This window comes from Sceloporus occidentalis, unplaced genomic scaffold (assembly GCF_023333645.1).
Source record: "Sceloporus occidentalis isolate IW3139 unplaced genomic scaffold, rSceOcc1.0.p SCAF_136, whole genome shotgun sequence".
NCBI lineage: Eukaryota > Metazoa > Chordata > Lepidosauria > Squamata > Phrynosomatidae > Sceloporus > Sceloporus occidentalis.
Genome location: NW_028317116.1, coordinates 934,947 through 947,145, shown reverse-complemented (window position 1 = coordinate 947,145; position 12,199 = coordinate 934,947). Strand labels below are relative to the sequence as shown.

The following is a 12,199-nucleotide window of genomic DNA, read 5'->3' as shown; positions in this document are numbered from 1 at the left end:
GTTGGATATTTGGGTCAGTGTTGATTTTTTTTATGTTATTATTAAAAATACAATTTTAATCCAAGGTAACTAGGATTTTTTTGTTAGTTTATTAAAACCAATATCCTACTTTTTCAAGTAACTTTTGTTTCGTCATTGAATAGTTTACAAAAAGTAATATGATTCTATTGAAAGTGCGGGACAGTCACATAACATGCACGGAGTGGGCGTGACTGAGCTTCCGTACGGAGGAAACGCAATGGTGCGGCGCCATGTTGCTGTACGGAGGAAGCGGTACTGGGCGGCGCCATCTTGCAATACGGGAAGAGGGAAGTGTCCCGTTGGGTGAGAATAGGCAGGGAGCGGCGGCCTGTCAGCCCGTGACAGCGAGAGACAGTTCGGACATCACCCGGTAAACCCCCCCTCCCTGACCCGTCATGATCCTGCTGGAGGTTAACAACCGTATCATCGAGGAGACCCTCGGACTGAAGTTTGAAAACGCGGCGGCTGGGTGAGGCCGGGGAGGGAACGGAGGCCTGAGGTGGAGAGGCAGCGGAAGAGACGGGAGTTATAAGAGTCTGAAGTCACCAAATGAGTCTGGGGGTTATGGGAAGCAGAGGCTGAGGGTTACGGGAGTCTGAGGCCACAGGAAGCTGAGGGTTACGGGAGTCTGAGGCCACAGGAAGCTGAGGGTTACGGGAGTCTGAGGCCACAGGAAGCTGAGGGTTACGGGAGGCTGAGGGTTATGGGAGTCTGAGGCCACAGGGGGAGGCTGAGGGTTATGGGAGTCTGAGGCCACAGGGGGAGGTATAGGGGTGTCAGCCCATACAAGGGGCACAGAGGCTGCAGCAGGAGACCTGGGGTGAGGAGTCTGATGCTCGGGGGTCTGCTTTTTATGCTTGCAATGATGGGAGTGGTAGTCCAGAAACAGTATTTGCATGGCTGTTCATAGAGATGTCTGAGGGCCAAGGCTCAGGCCTGGGCCTGTGGGGTAAAGGTGTGGTTCTTGGAGGCAAATAATTATTAACCAATTGGGAGGTGACGCCGGCGCTAATGTGGCCTTACCGCTGTAGCAATGATTGGTCCCCTTCATTGATTGCTATAGCGATAAATCTTTCTCTCTACTCGTTTACCACCTCTGCCAGATCCCAGCACCTTAATAACCGGTAACGTTCATAGTAGAGCCGAACGCCCGATCCATCACCAGAACAATTCTTTAAAAAACATTCTCTCTATTCATAACTATTCAAGGAATGCTTAATTGTCATGCGTCACCATAGAAACAGGGGAAAAATATAAAAAAAAAAAAACATTTTCTTTAAGTAAACCAAGGGCCAAATCAAAGAATCTGAAAGATCTGCTAAGGTCTTCTCAAAGTGGAACAGCACCTTTAAAAATGTCCAATCATGATCGTACTTCACACAGCTTAATATAAACCGCGTTAAGGCTGTAATTATATATAGGTCTGCATCCTCCCCTTTGCAATTTTATTTTGTATTTAAAAAAAAAAAAAACTTCACCTTTGCGGAGGGGCTTTTTGTCCATTTGTTAAAATATTTAACCCAAACAAATTCCGCCCTTCAGGCTGGTGCGTTACTTCCTCATCTTTGCTGCATTTCAGTGCTAGTTGCGACAAGCCCTGCGTTTGAAGCATTCTTCTCGCCGCAGTGCATGCTGGGACCGGGCTCCCTTATTCCCAATTGTCTCTGTGTGTCCTATATAAAGTTGTGTGTGTTCCTGCAAAAAAAAAAAAAAAGTCTCATTGACATACAGTGGGTTTTTTTTTTTCCCCCTTTTCTTTCAGAAATAAGCCAGAGGCCGTCGAGGTGACCTTTGCAGGTAAGACTCACATAGCTGTTTATTCTCCTCGTTCCAAGGAATGTCTGCATCTCCCCACCTGGAAACTCATCAGATAAATTCATAATGGGCTTTATTTACTAAAGTTGGAGCTTGCGCGAGAATTGTGTTTTTAATTCGCCGAATTCATTATGAATCAAGCTTTTCCTGGAAGGGCTGGACTGAAACGGTGTCGTTCTGTAGGTTAGGAGGATTTAAAGCATTCTTACCTGTTTAACTATGTATTTACCAGGGGCAACTAAGCTCTTCTTGCAGGAGACGTTCACTGGGGGCGGCCTTTTATATTGTGCAGTAAAGTCAGCTGAAATTCCCCGTTTAGTGAATAAACCCCAATAACCGTTCATATAGTAAGAAGCTACGATACATAACGGTTTAATTCCCTACTTGCATTAAGAGCGCAACAAACGATTTGTAGACGCGCCATGAGACTCCTTGACCCGCAGAAATCTCACAGCAGTCTAACCCGTCTCCTCTTGCAGACTTCGATGGGGTTCTCTACCACATCTCCAATCCAAACGGTGACAAGTCCAAGGTGATGATCAGTATTTCCCTGAAGTTCTACAAGGAGCTGCAGGAACACGGAGCTGACGAGGTTAGTGAATCCATGACGGGGATTGGATGTTACTGGGCGTTATATGTGGGTTTTAAGGTATTTTAAATACTTTATAGATCTGTCCTAAATGGGAAGTCCCATGGGGGGGGATGTAAAACCCATTTTAGCATTGACAAAAACACTGGTTTTATCTCCTTTTGTTTTATAAACTTCCTGTATCTGCCGTCGTGTATTAGGGCGGCAGGACCAAGGAGACAGGAATCCTCTCTGCTATAAAAGTGGGGTGCACGGAGATCACACTGTATTCCAGTGCCCAGTAGGAAGGACAGCGGCATGGAGGGGGTGGCAGACAAGACTACCCTTGAGTCAGGTCTTAAAGATAAATAAACCTTTAGCCGCTATTGCTGTCAGTCATGTGATATTTTGGGTAACGTTCCCGGCTCACCACACTCAGCTGACACTTTATGGCAATGCTAATGAAGTCCGTTCCTCCATAGACTTTCTTTAGTCAGAGAGTCCGACTGGTGATTAAGACTGAGCTATTGTTTCCCACAGGCAGTATTATAAAGAGTCAGAGTGTTTGTCTAATACTTTAGGCTCAGATAAGAGAACAAATGGCTAATATGGGGCTGCCTGAAAACATTTATATTAATGAAAACAGAAAAGCAGGCGGAGGAGTGAGGTTTATATATATATATATATAATATGAAAGTTTGACTCTCTCTCCTTTCTGGGGCAGCGTTTCCCGGCACTGAGTCTGTCGCCGCGTCTCTGCGTTAATCTGCCCGGCGCGGGATGCTCCCCGTGTAAAAACGTGAACGTGAGACAGCCTTTTATGGAAGAAGCGAGCCCTTTGTAGTCGCGCTCGCAGCTCTGTGGTCGGAGATCAGGAAGTGTGTCAGACTTCCTGACTCGCTGCACACGGCTGCATCACGTTAAGATTCAGCACATTACAAACACCGCTGGAATGCCTTCCCCGGAGCCCTGACTCTATCGCAGAGTCAGCAGTCTTCACCGTCCATGAACTAAATAAATACAGGCTTAGTTAACAATTTCGTTATTAGGAAATTAGCAGCTGCAGCGATTATAAACATAGAATTTGCAGGCAGATCGGCCCCATCCGGCCCCCTCATAGTCTTCCCTTTTTTCCTGCTGTAAAGACCCAAACCTTAATCAGTCGTTGGTCTTGTCTTAGATTCAGGAGCCGTATGTCTATCCCATGCATGTTTGATCCCCTCACTGTATTACCCTCTACCACTTCTGCTGGGATGCTGTTCCACTTATCCACCACCCTCTCAGTAAAGTAATACTTCCTTACATTTCATCTAATGTCTCTGATCCTCTAGTGTTAGGTAATGGCCTCTTTTAACGTTTCTCCATCCCTTTTTACCTCTTCCACACATTGTCTTATAATACGTGTTTAGTGTCTTATTGGCCTGGCGTCCCTGACGTTATGTGTTGGCGACAGAAGCGTTCTGTGTTATAATCCAATTACAGTTCACATCACTCTCAGCCAGTCATAGCTGTTGACAGTTGTAGTCCGGCCGCATAGGCCGATAGGTAGGGATTATTTAAGGTGAATGAGGTGTTCTCACTGAGGGTCTCGGGTATCCCTTGCTCGATGAAGTGTTTCCTAACAGCACAGGAGTCGTTTGTAAGGAGTGATGCTGGTGATTTGCAGATATCCACAGCCTGCGAGGAAGCGTGGAAGTCTTCCGTAGGGCTCCATTTTCGTTGTATTGTTTTAAGCCGGATATTAAATCGATGCTCGTGCGCCCGTTATTTGCAGTTATTTATGTTTGTGTTTTTGAGTCTGACTCCCTTGTTCTTCCTTCTGGACAGATTTTGAAGAAAGTTTATGGGAACTTCCTTGTCTCCCCCGAGTCAGGTAGGAACCTTATTTAATGTTCTGTTTAATAATTAAGGGCAGCGAGATTGGCACACGAGAGCATGTGATAGGAAGTGGCAGGAAGTGTACGCAAGTATGCTTCCTGCTTCCAATAGAGGAAGCCTGGGAGGAGGAGGATGAGATAGTAAAATAAATTTCGTAATACTTTATATTTATGCAAAATGGACTCGGATAAGCGTCACTCAACCATAGTGTCCGTTTAAAGGGGTTTTATTAGGATCTTATTAGGCATTATCAGGACTGGCTGGCTTGTTTCCCGCAGGTTACAATGTATCCTTGCTCTATGATCTGGAGTCCTTACCGCCAAACAGAGAGTCCGTCATTCACCAAGCCGGGATGCTGAAACGCAACTGCTTCGCCTCGGTCTTCGAAAAGTACTTCAAGTTCCAGGAGGAGGGGAGAGAGGGTGAGAGCCGAGCGGTGATCCATTACAGGGACGACGAGACCATGTAAGACCTTCTTTTTTTTTTTTTTATGTTTTTCTCTTGCCTAATGTTAGCTCTAAGAATCACATCTTGCGCTTTGTGTATTCAAAAAAAGCGTCCGCTCGTAGAATGTCAGCCGCGTTTCCCGATATTCACCTCGGTTATCATCAGTCTGGTTCTGCTTTTTTGCGGGATGTGGTTTACTCCCCGCCTGTTAATCCATCTCGCCCCCCAAAAATGAGCTGTTCTGGATTCTCGTGTTTGGATATAATTTGGATGTTGCTGATATGTCTCTTATCAGGTGCGTTTCTTATACGATCGCTTTTTGTGTCTCTGCAGGTATGTGGAGTCCAAAAAGGACAGGGTGACCGTTGTGTTCAGCACGGTGTTTAAAGACGACGACGATGTTGTTATAGGAAAGGTGTTCATGCAGGTAATTGCCGGATCCGTGAGGACTAGCAGTGGGAGCCTACGATTAATAATAATAGAAATATAATATATCAGATCGTACCCGTCAGTAAGACTGCACATGTAGCCACGCGGAGGGCCGCCAGGGTCCCAGAATTCTCTGCCGTCCTATTCCAGTAGGGACCCAGATTGAATACGGTTTGTTTTATGGCTTCCGCTGTTTTGGCAGACGCACAGTCTCTCTATACTACGGGATTTTTTTTTTTTACTATTCTCACTTGGTGATCTTTATCCCTGTGCAGGAGTTTAAGGAGGGGCGACGTGCCAGTCACACGGCCCCCCAAGTGCTCTTCAGCCACCGGGAGCCACCTCTGGAGCTAAAGGACACGGACGCAGCAGTCGGTGATAACATTGGGTACATCACCTTCGGTAAGTAACACTGTAAAGGATCTTCAGTGTTGCGTGGACCCTCACTGTGTTCTGAGTGCCATTAAAGCTTCAACACCAATTATTTCCTGGCTTTAACCGGACAGATTCATTCTAATCCGGCCTGTCGCCAGTCGGAGTTCACTACCTCTGTCGAGTGAGGCGCCTCGCGTGTTACTCCCTCGTCGGTTTTACCTCTGTGTCTTCTGTCTGCACGGTTTATTTAATGCTCTTCTCCTATTTCTTTAGTTCTGTTTCCTCGCCACACCAACGCCAACGCAAAGGACAACACCATCAATCTTATCCACACATTCCGGGATTACTTGCATTATCACATCAAGTGCTCCAAGGTAATTCACCAGAGATAGAAATACCTGCTGCCCGAACGGTCCGAGCAGGGCTCTTGCTTTGGTTTACGTATTATAATTCTACAAAAACCTTAGTGTTTTGGTCAGATCCTGGATACTTTCGGTGATCGGTGGGTTTGTCTTGAATTCTGTGGGTACATTTAAAGTATGGATATGAAACTCATAGGCTGGGAGTTGGAAAGCTTACTATGAGGGTTCCTTCTTGTCTATACATTATTCTCACTGGATTAGTAGCAGCCGTATGGGTCTAAAGTTACTTTGATCTGAATTCCTGTTCTCTCTGATGCCCCGGACTTTGCAGGGAAGTTGTACGGTTCAGTCATCCATATTTCTTTTTGGCCACAGGCTTATATCCACACCCGCATGAGGGCAAAAACCTCAGACTTCCTTAAGGTCCTGAACAGAGCTCGTCCTGACGCCGAAAAGAAGGAGATGAAAACTATAACGTAAGTCGGGAGGCATCAGCTGAATGCAAAGACCTGGGCGGTATTATTTCTTACAGGCATAAGATTTATCCTCTGTGTTCTTCTCTCCGTAGGGGCAAGACTTTTTCCTCTCGCTGATTACTTGCATTAGAGCCGGGGCAAGACCAGCGAAGTTAGACAGAGCGGCTCCTCTCCCTCCCGAGCGTAAAACCCCCCCGCGGAACGGTTCCAGATCTGCATTCTGGGGTATTATTCCGTAAGCTCAAATGTTGAAGCTGTGCTTTGCCAAGACTGAAATATATCGAGACAGACTGGCGTTGTAGCCTCTGTTCTACCGTTATCCCCGTCCCTGCCATGTTTCGCTTCTATATTTACTTGTTTTCTTATTGGACAAAAAAAAAAATGATATCCAGTGAATACACCTGTGCGCATGAATTGAAATGTTGACAGTAATTGTTTTGCAATTGTTGAATAAATCTTTCTATCCTAATGCTGGGACTGTTTTTCTAGCACATGTTTTATATATAACAAAAAGCAGAATGATGTACCATTAAAATACCATTTATTGTTTCATAAAGAGCCGGTTTAGACAAATCAATTGTTAGCCAAGAAAGGGTAATAAGACAGAATGAAATCTACCCCCAACCCAAAATAACAATCTTAGATTTCTTTAGAATGATCCGGATGCGAGTCGCAGATAACAGGTTTTCCAGATTTTTATCTGACAACTTCTCTGGATGAAGAGGAAACGACTTTGCCGTCCAAAATTTCCCTTTCGGTCACCGATACCTTCTCGTCTGTCTGTCTGTCGGGTTCTGTGGGAGACGCAGAGAGTCAAACAGGAACAGTTTGATTAAATAGAATTAAGAGATTTTGCTAATTCTTAGAATGTGTTAATTATAGAATTCAGGTCGATTTAATACATAATTTACCATGCTTACCGTATTCACTTACCCCCCGGCTGCGGGGAATTCGGCTCGTCCTGCCTGAAACACAGAATATCAAGAGGATATTATTAAAAAAGGAAAAAAATTATAATATGCTGCCAGACCGGCCCCCGTCTAGTCGCCCGTTTCTCCTGCTGTAAAGACTCAAACCTTAATCAGTCGTTGGTCTCGTCTTAGATTCAGGAGCCGTATGTCTATCCCATGCATGTTTAATACCTCACTGTATTACCCTCTACCACTTCTGCTGGGAGGCTGCTCCACTTATGTACCACCTTCTCAGTAAAGTAAAACTTCCTTACATTACATCCATGCCTACATAAGACTGGGAAATCTTTCCAACGTACTGACTACAGCGAGGGCAGTTTATGGGTCATAAAAATAGATTTTGCCTTATTAGCCCAAGAGAAGATGGAGTCTTAAGTTGAAGTTGATACTTTTTGTTGGGAGAACGTGGAAAAAGAGTTTATAATAAACATTAGGCCGTCTCACTAAGGGCCTTCGGAACACTGTATACGGGACCGTTTAAGGAAATGTCTACATAGAACTGGAACGCTGTGAACCTCACTTGTCCGCGACTCCCTCGAGTAGAGTGCGATAGTCGTGGATCTCGTTCTCCAGTTTGGATTTTAAGTTCAGCAGGGCCTCGTATTCCCGGACTTGGCGCTCAATGTCAGACCGACAGGCGGCGAGCTCGTCCTGCAGCCTGGAAAGGACCCGGTTTAATTCCATCATATTGGATCCATAATGGTTTTCTGTGTCCTTCAGGACGCGATCCAGAGAATCGACCTGCGAGCGGCGCCCGTAAGAAAAAAAACCAAGGAAAGTAATAATATTAATATATTTTAATGTTCTATCCAAGAGGTCCCCCCCAGGAGTTCTGTTCTTTAACGCTCCTCACCGTCTTCTGCAGAGTCTGATGTTCGATCTCCAAGGCCTGCAGCTGGCGCCGTAGATCGGCCACCTCGTTCTTCGCTTGTTCCAACGCCTTGGTGTTCACGTTGGCCTCCTGGGACATGGCGTCGAACTAGGGCAGAAAGAGAGAGATGCGATCCTTTGACTTCCTCCGTCTTGTTGCGTTACTAACGGGTCGGGAAAGGATTTTTATTTATTTTTTGGTTAATAATAACGTTTTTTCTTGCCTTGCTCTTGTAGGCGTTTTCGGCCTCCGCTCGGTTCTGCTCCGCCATTTTCTCGTACTGACTGCGGATCTGGGCGATGCTGTCATTCAGGTCCGATTTTTTGGGCGCGTCGACCTCCACGTTGACGTCATTGTTGGCTATCAGGGCCTGGAGGGCCGCCGCTTCCTGCAAAGCCGAGATACACAGACATTTACCGTCAGCGCGTTCTTCATTTTGCTTCAGTGCCACTTGGACACCAGCTTCACTTTAAAGAGGAAAACTATTGACGTCATAAAACTTAGAAAAGAGATTAAAAAAAAAAGTGTAACAAATGTGATTCTATCAAACGTTGCTGCATTCAGGTTTTATTTGTTACCCCCACTGTAACTTTTTGGGGGTCCGCAGTGTCTTATGATTAAAACATAAAAATGGAATTATTAAAAGAAGATGGCTGGTGCTTACCCAGAATGTTATAGTTTTATTAGGGACACACGTGTGTCCTGCCCAGTTTGCCCCGTAACCCCTCCATAATCTTTACATTCCCTTTAGGGTATCTGGTGGGGTTGTTTTTGTGTTTTTTTTATTTGCCCCGATGTCTCCGTTCAGTGCGCGTCTCTCTGTGACCGCAATCTCTCTGCGACGCTCTCGCGCCGTCGCGTGAAACCGAGAGACAAACAGATCCCTGCCTGATAAACCCAACACGCGGTTACCTGTTACCCGGATGAAGGAAACTTTCGTGTCTCGGGGAAGACGCCTTCTGGACAAACATGTTTTGTAATAAGGGAGAAACGAACAATGCCATAGATTTTTATTCTGTAAAAGGTTGATTAACCCTTTGTGTCCCACAGGGGTGAACAATGCATCATAGTGAAGGGTATTGCACCGTGTCACATTCCCCTAGAGGATAAAAGTAAATCCCCCTTTAACAAGTTGTATCATTTTATTTATTACTAGTAAGTTTTTCCAAACTTTAAAAAAAAAAGGTTTTGCCCCATAATATAAAGTTTTCAGGCAGCTGCATATCAGCCGTTTGTATGATTCTCGCTCTGTTATCTGACCCCTGATCTACTAAACCCCCCGACTCCTTATCATACTGCCTGTAGGGAACAATAGAATGGCTCGGTCTCAATCACCCAGTTGGACTCTCTGACTAATGAATGGAGGGACAGACTTCATTAGCATTGCCATAAAGCATCAGCTCAATGTGGTGTTTAAACAGGGAAAATCACCCAAAAAAGTATGGTCCCATTAATGTCAGAAATTATTCATCAAAATCTTTTTGTTGTTTTAAAAAATGTAAAAACAAAACAAAAATATGTTCCTAAAAGCATACCTTCCAAGTGTCCTTGCTTAGTAAAGAAAGTCCCTCTTTACGACCTAAATCTCTTTCCGCCTCTTAAACAAATCATTGTTATCACGTTTACTGACACGACTTTTTTTTATAATGAAATTTGCTGCAGTAAATATCTTTAATTTAAAATGTTGTTTTCCCCCATCAGGCTTCTCCATTGTACAACGCTGCGGAATATGATGGCGCTATATATATATAAAAATAATAATAATTAGACTTCCTCATAAGGAATCCCTCGGGGTTTCAGAGGGCGTTTTTGGGGACAAAAAAAAGGAAAGTAAAGAAAACGGTCCTTGTTACCTCCCTGTGGCTCTTGTGGAGATGGGACAGTTCCTCCCGCAGGGTCTCCACCTCAGACTCCAGCTTCATACGTAAGAAGTTGGTGTCATCCATGAGTTTGCGCAGACCCTGGGTGTCCTTGTGCACCCCGTCGCAGATCACCTGCTCAGCCTCCAGCCTGCGGGGGCAACAAGGGCGAATATAACCGGGCCATTACTACAGCAATACCCCCCAGACTTAGCGGGGGGCGAGGCTTTGGGTAGCAGAATGTATAGATCAAAATGTTCTCAAAAGTTTTCATTTTTTACACAACAAAATCACTTTAAATGCATTTTTTAAAAAAACACATAAATAAATATTAATTAATGAACCAAAATCCTGCTTGGTTTACATCGTCTTGTGACCAAATTAAATAAAAAATAAATAAACAAACAACATAAAAACTTACTTGACTTTAAAGTCGTCCGCAGCCAGCCTGGCGTTGTCAATTTGCAGGAGCAGTTTGGCGTTGTCCATATTCAGATCCTCCACCTTTTTCATAAATAAAAACACAAAAAGCTTTAAAAATAAATAACTTCTGCAAAAAAATTGTCAGAATTGAATCCGATAGTGAAAATCATCGCTTCTGTTTTTTTTCTTTCTTTTTCTTTTTTATTTGTCTTCATTTATTTTTTGCAGATTCGGTGTGTTTCCGAGCTGACGCTTTTTATTGCCCGTGCTGCGCTAGCAGATGGGACCCCGCCACGCGAGGACACGGGGCTGGCAGGTCACGCAAATCATATGCAAAGGACAGAGGTGCGGATGGATCTATAATCATTCCTTAATCAAATAAATTCTTACCTTATTTATATATATTTTTTATTATTATAATTATTATTTTTTCTTTATTTTTTTCGCTGGGAATATTTAATCATCATGTGACTGAACAGCAGGCACCGATAGTTTCTTAAGTTTCTATGGTAACAGCCTTTCTGTAATAATACAGTGATGGATCTGCTACAATGTATTTGCCTGACATCCCAGAGAAGGGAATTAATATTTTTCTAAGCGGAAGAGGCAAACAGAGCTCTGCCTGATCACATAAAGGAGACAGTGACTGCGTAGAGAGTGATGGGAGTTATAGTCCACAGCACCGGGGGTTAACAAGCATGATGGGAATGCTACATAGTAAACCTTTCGAGAATATTATATAATAAAGCGTTGGGACTGCAATGAGCATGGACTATAACTCCCATCATCCTCATCCAAATCCTGCGCATGGTGGGATTTCTAGGGCACAGCATTTGGGGCCATAGGTTAGAGCACTTGTTTGGAGCCGGTCGAGGCTGAGCGTGATGGGAGTTGCAGTGCCTGGTACCCGTGTGGCACTCACCTGCTTGCGCAGTCCCTGCAGGGGCGCTTGGTAGGACTCCCAGTCCCTGGAGCCGAGGCTCTTGCTGGCTTTGATCTCGTCGATCTCCTCCTGCAGTTTGCGGTTGTCCTCTTCCAGCCCCCGGACCCGCTGCAGGTAGCCGGCCAGCCTCTCGTTCAGCCCCTGCATCACCTCCTGGTGGTTATTGAGGAGCATGGAGTCCATCCCGGAGCGCAGAGCCGGCAGCGCGGAGTCCAAACCGGAGCGCAGAGCCTGCAACCTGGAGCCGGAGATCCTGAAATCAGGGGCCCCGGTCTGGCTCGAGGAGCTGCTCCTCCACGAGGGGGCATTAGTGGTCGAGTAGTAAGACATGGCGAGGAGGGTAACGTGAGCTGTGCACCTGCGCAGGCGTGCGGGGCAGATGAGGAGGGCAACAGGACACCTGGGATCAGGTAGCGGACCTGTGTGCCGGGGGAGAAAGCGACCTGGTAGGGATGACAAGGTGCCCAGGTGTGTTAGTGACCCAGGTGAGACACCCTGCGGGTCCCAGTGAGACGCTCAGGTGCACAGAGTGTAGAGATAAGGTGCAGGGTATATATAATGCCCTGGCAGGGGTATGGAGACGGGCGCTGCTTTGGGAAAGGAGCGTCCTCTTTCTCGCTGTTGTGTAGAATTGTGCAGCTGCTGTTATGATAATGAGCGATATTTGCAAAGACAGAGAATGGGCGGGGTCTGTGACCACGCCTCCACAGACAGGTGAGTTAAAGGGACAGGTTTAAGGGACAGGTGCTCTGCAACCCAGA

At 45.5% G+C, this 12,199-nt stretch overlaps 2 protein-coding genes across 2 annotated transcripts; one reads left to right on the top strand and one right to left on the bottom strand.

Moving 5' to 3' along the window:
* Positions 1–416: 416 nt before the first annotated feature.
* Positions 417–6,508, top strand: LOC149281293 (actin-related protein 2/3 complex subunit 2-A). Its single transcript, XM_089499457.1, has 10 exons — positions 417–490; positions 1,784–1,818; positions 2,316–2,428; positions 4,232–4,277; positions 4,561–4,747; positions 5,063–5,156; positions 5,434–5,560; positions 5,807–5,907; positions 6,271–6,371; positions 6,464–6,508. Exons 1-10 carry the CDS (start codon positions 417–419, stop codon positions 6,486–6,488), a joined length of 903 nt encoding a protein of 300 aa, XP_089355583.1. The 3' UTR covers positions 6,489–6,508.
* Positions 6,509–7,139: 631 nt separating this feature from the next.
* Positions 7,140–11,768, bottom strand: LOC149281292 (keratin, type I cytoskeletal 18-like). Its single transcript, XM_089499514.1, has 8 exons — positions 11,418–11,768; positions 10,494–10,576; positions 10,067–10,223; positions 8,437–8,601; positions 8,196–8,321; positions 7,858–8,083; positions 7,292–7,336; positions 7,140–7,165 (listed from the first exon to the last, which is right to left on the bottom strand). The coding sequence occupies exons 1-6, from the start codon at positions 11,766–11,768 to the stop codon at positions 7,859–7,861; spliced, it is 1,107 nt and encodes a 368-aa protein (XP_089355640.1). The 3' UTR covers positions 7,140–7,165; positions 7,292–7,336; position 7,858.
* Between the last annotated feature and the right edge of the window lie 431 nt (positions 11,769–12,199).

Excerpts from the sequence above, each read along its gene's own strand:
- LOC149281293 (XM_089499457.1), top strand. The coding sequence starts at position 417 with ATGATCCTGCTGGAGGTTAACAACCGTATCATCGAGGAGACCCTCGGA. Across the intron at positions 491-1,783 it reads TTTGAAAACGCGGCGGCTGG|AAATAAGCCAGAGGCCGTCG; the intron begins GTGAGGCCGGGG and ends CTTTTCTTTCAG. Across the intron at positions 4,278-4,560 it reads CCTTGTCTCCCCCGAGTCAG|GTTACAATGTATCCTTGCTC; the intron begins GTAGGAACCTTA and ends TGTTTCCCGCAG.
- LOC149281292 (XM_089499514.1), bottom strand. The coding sequence starts at position 11,768 with ATGTCTTACTACTCGACCACTAATGCCCCCTCGTGGAGGAGCAGCTCC. Across the intron at positions 10,224-10,493 it reads GCGGACGACTTTAAAGTCAA|GCTGGAGGCTGAGCAGGTGA; the intron begins GTAAGTTTTTAT and ends TTGCCCCCGCAG. Across the intron at positions 8,084-8,195 it reads ATCAGACTCTGCAGAAGACG|GTCGATTCTCTGGATCGCGT; the intron begins GTGAGGAGCGTT and ends CGCCGCTCGCAG.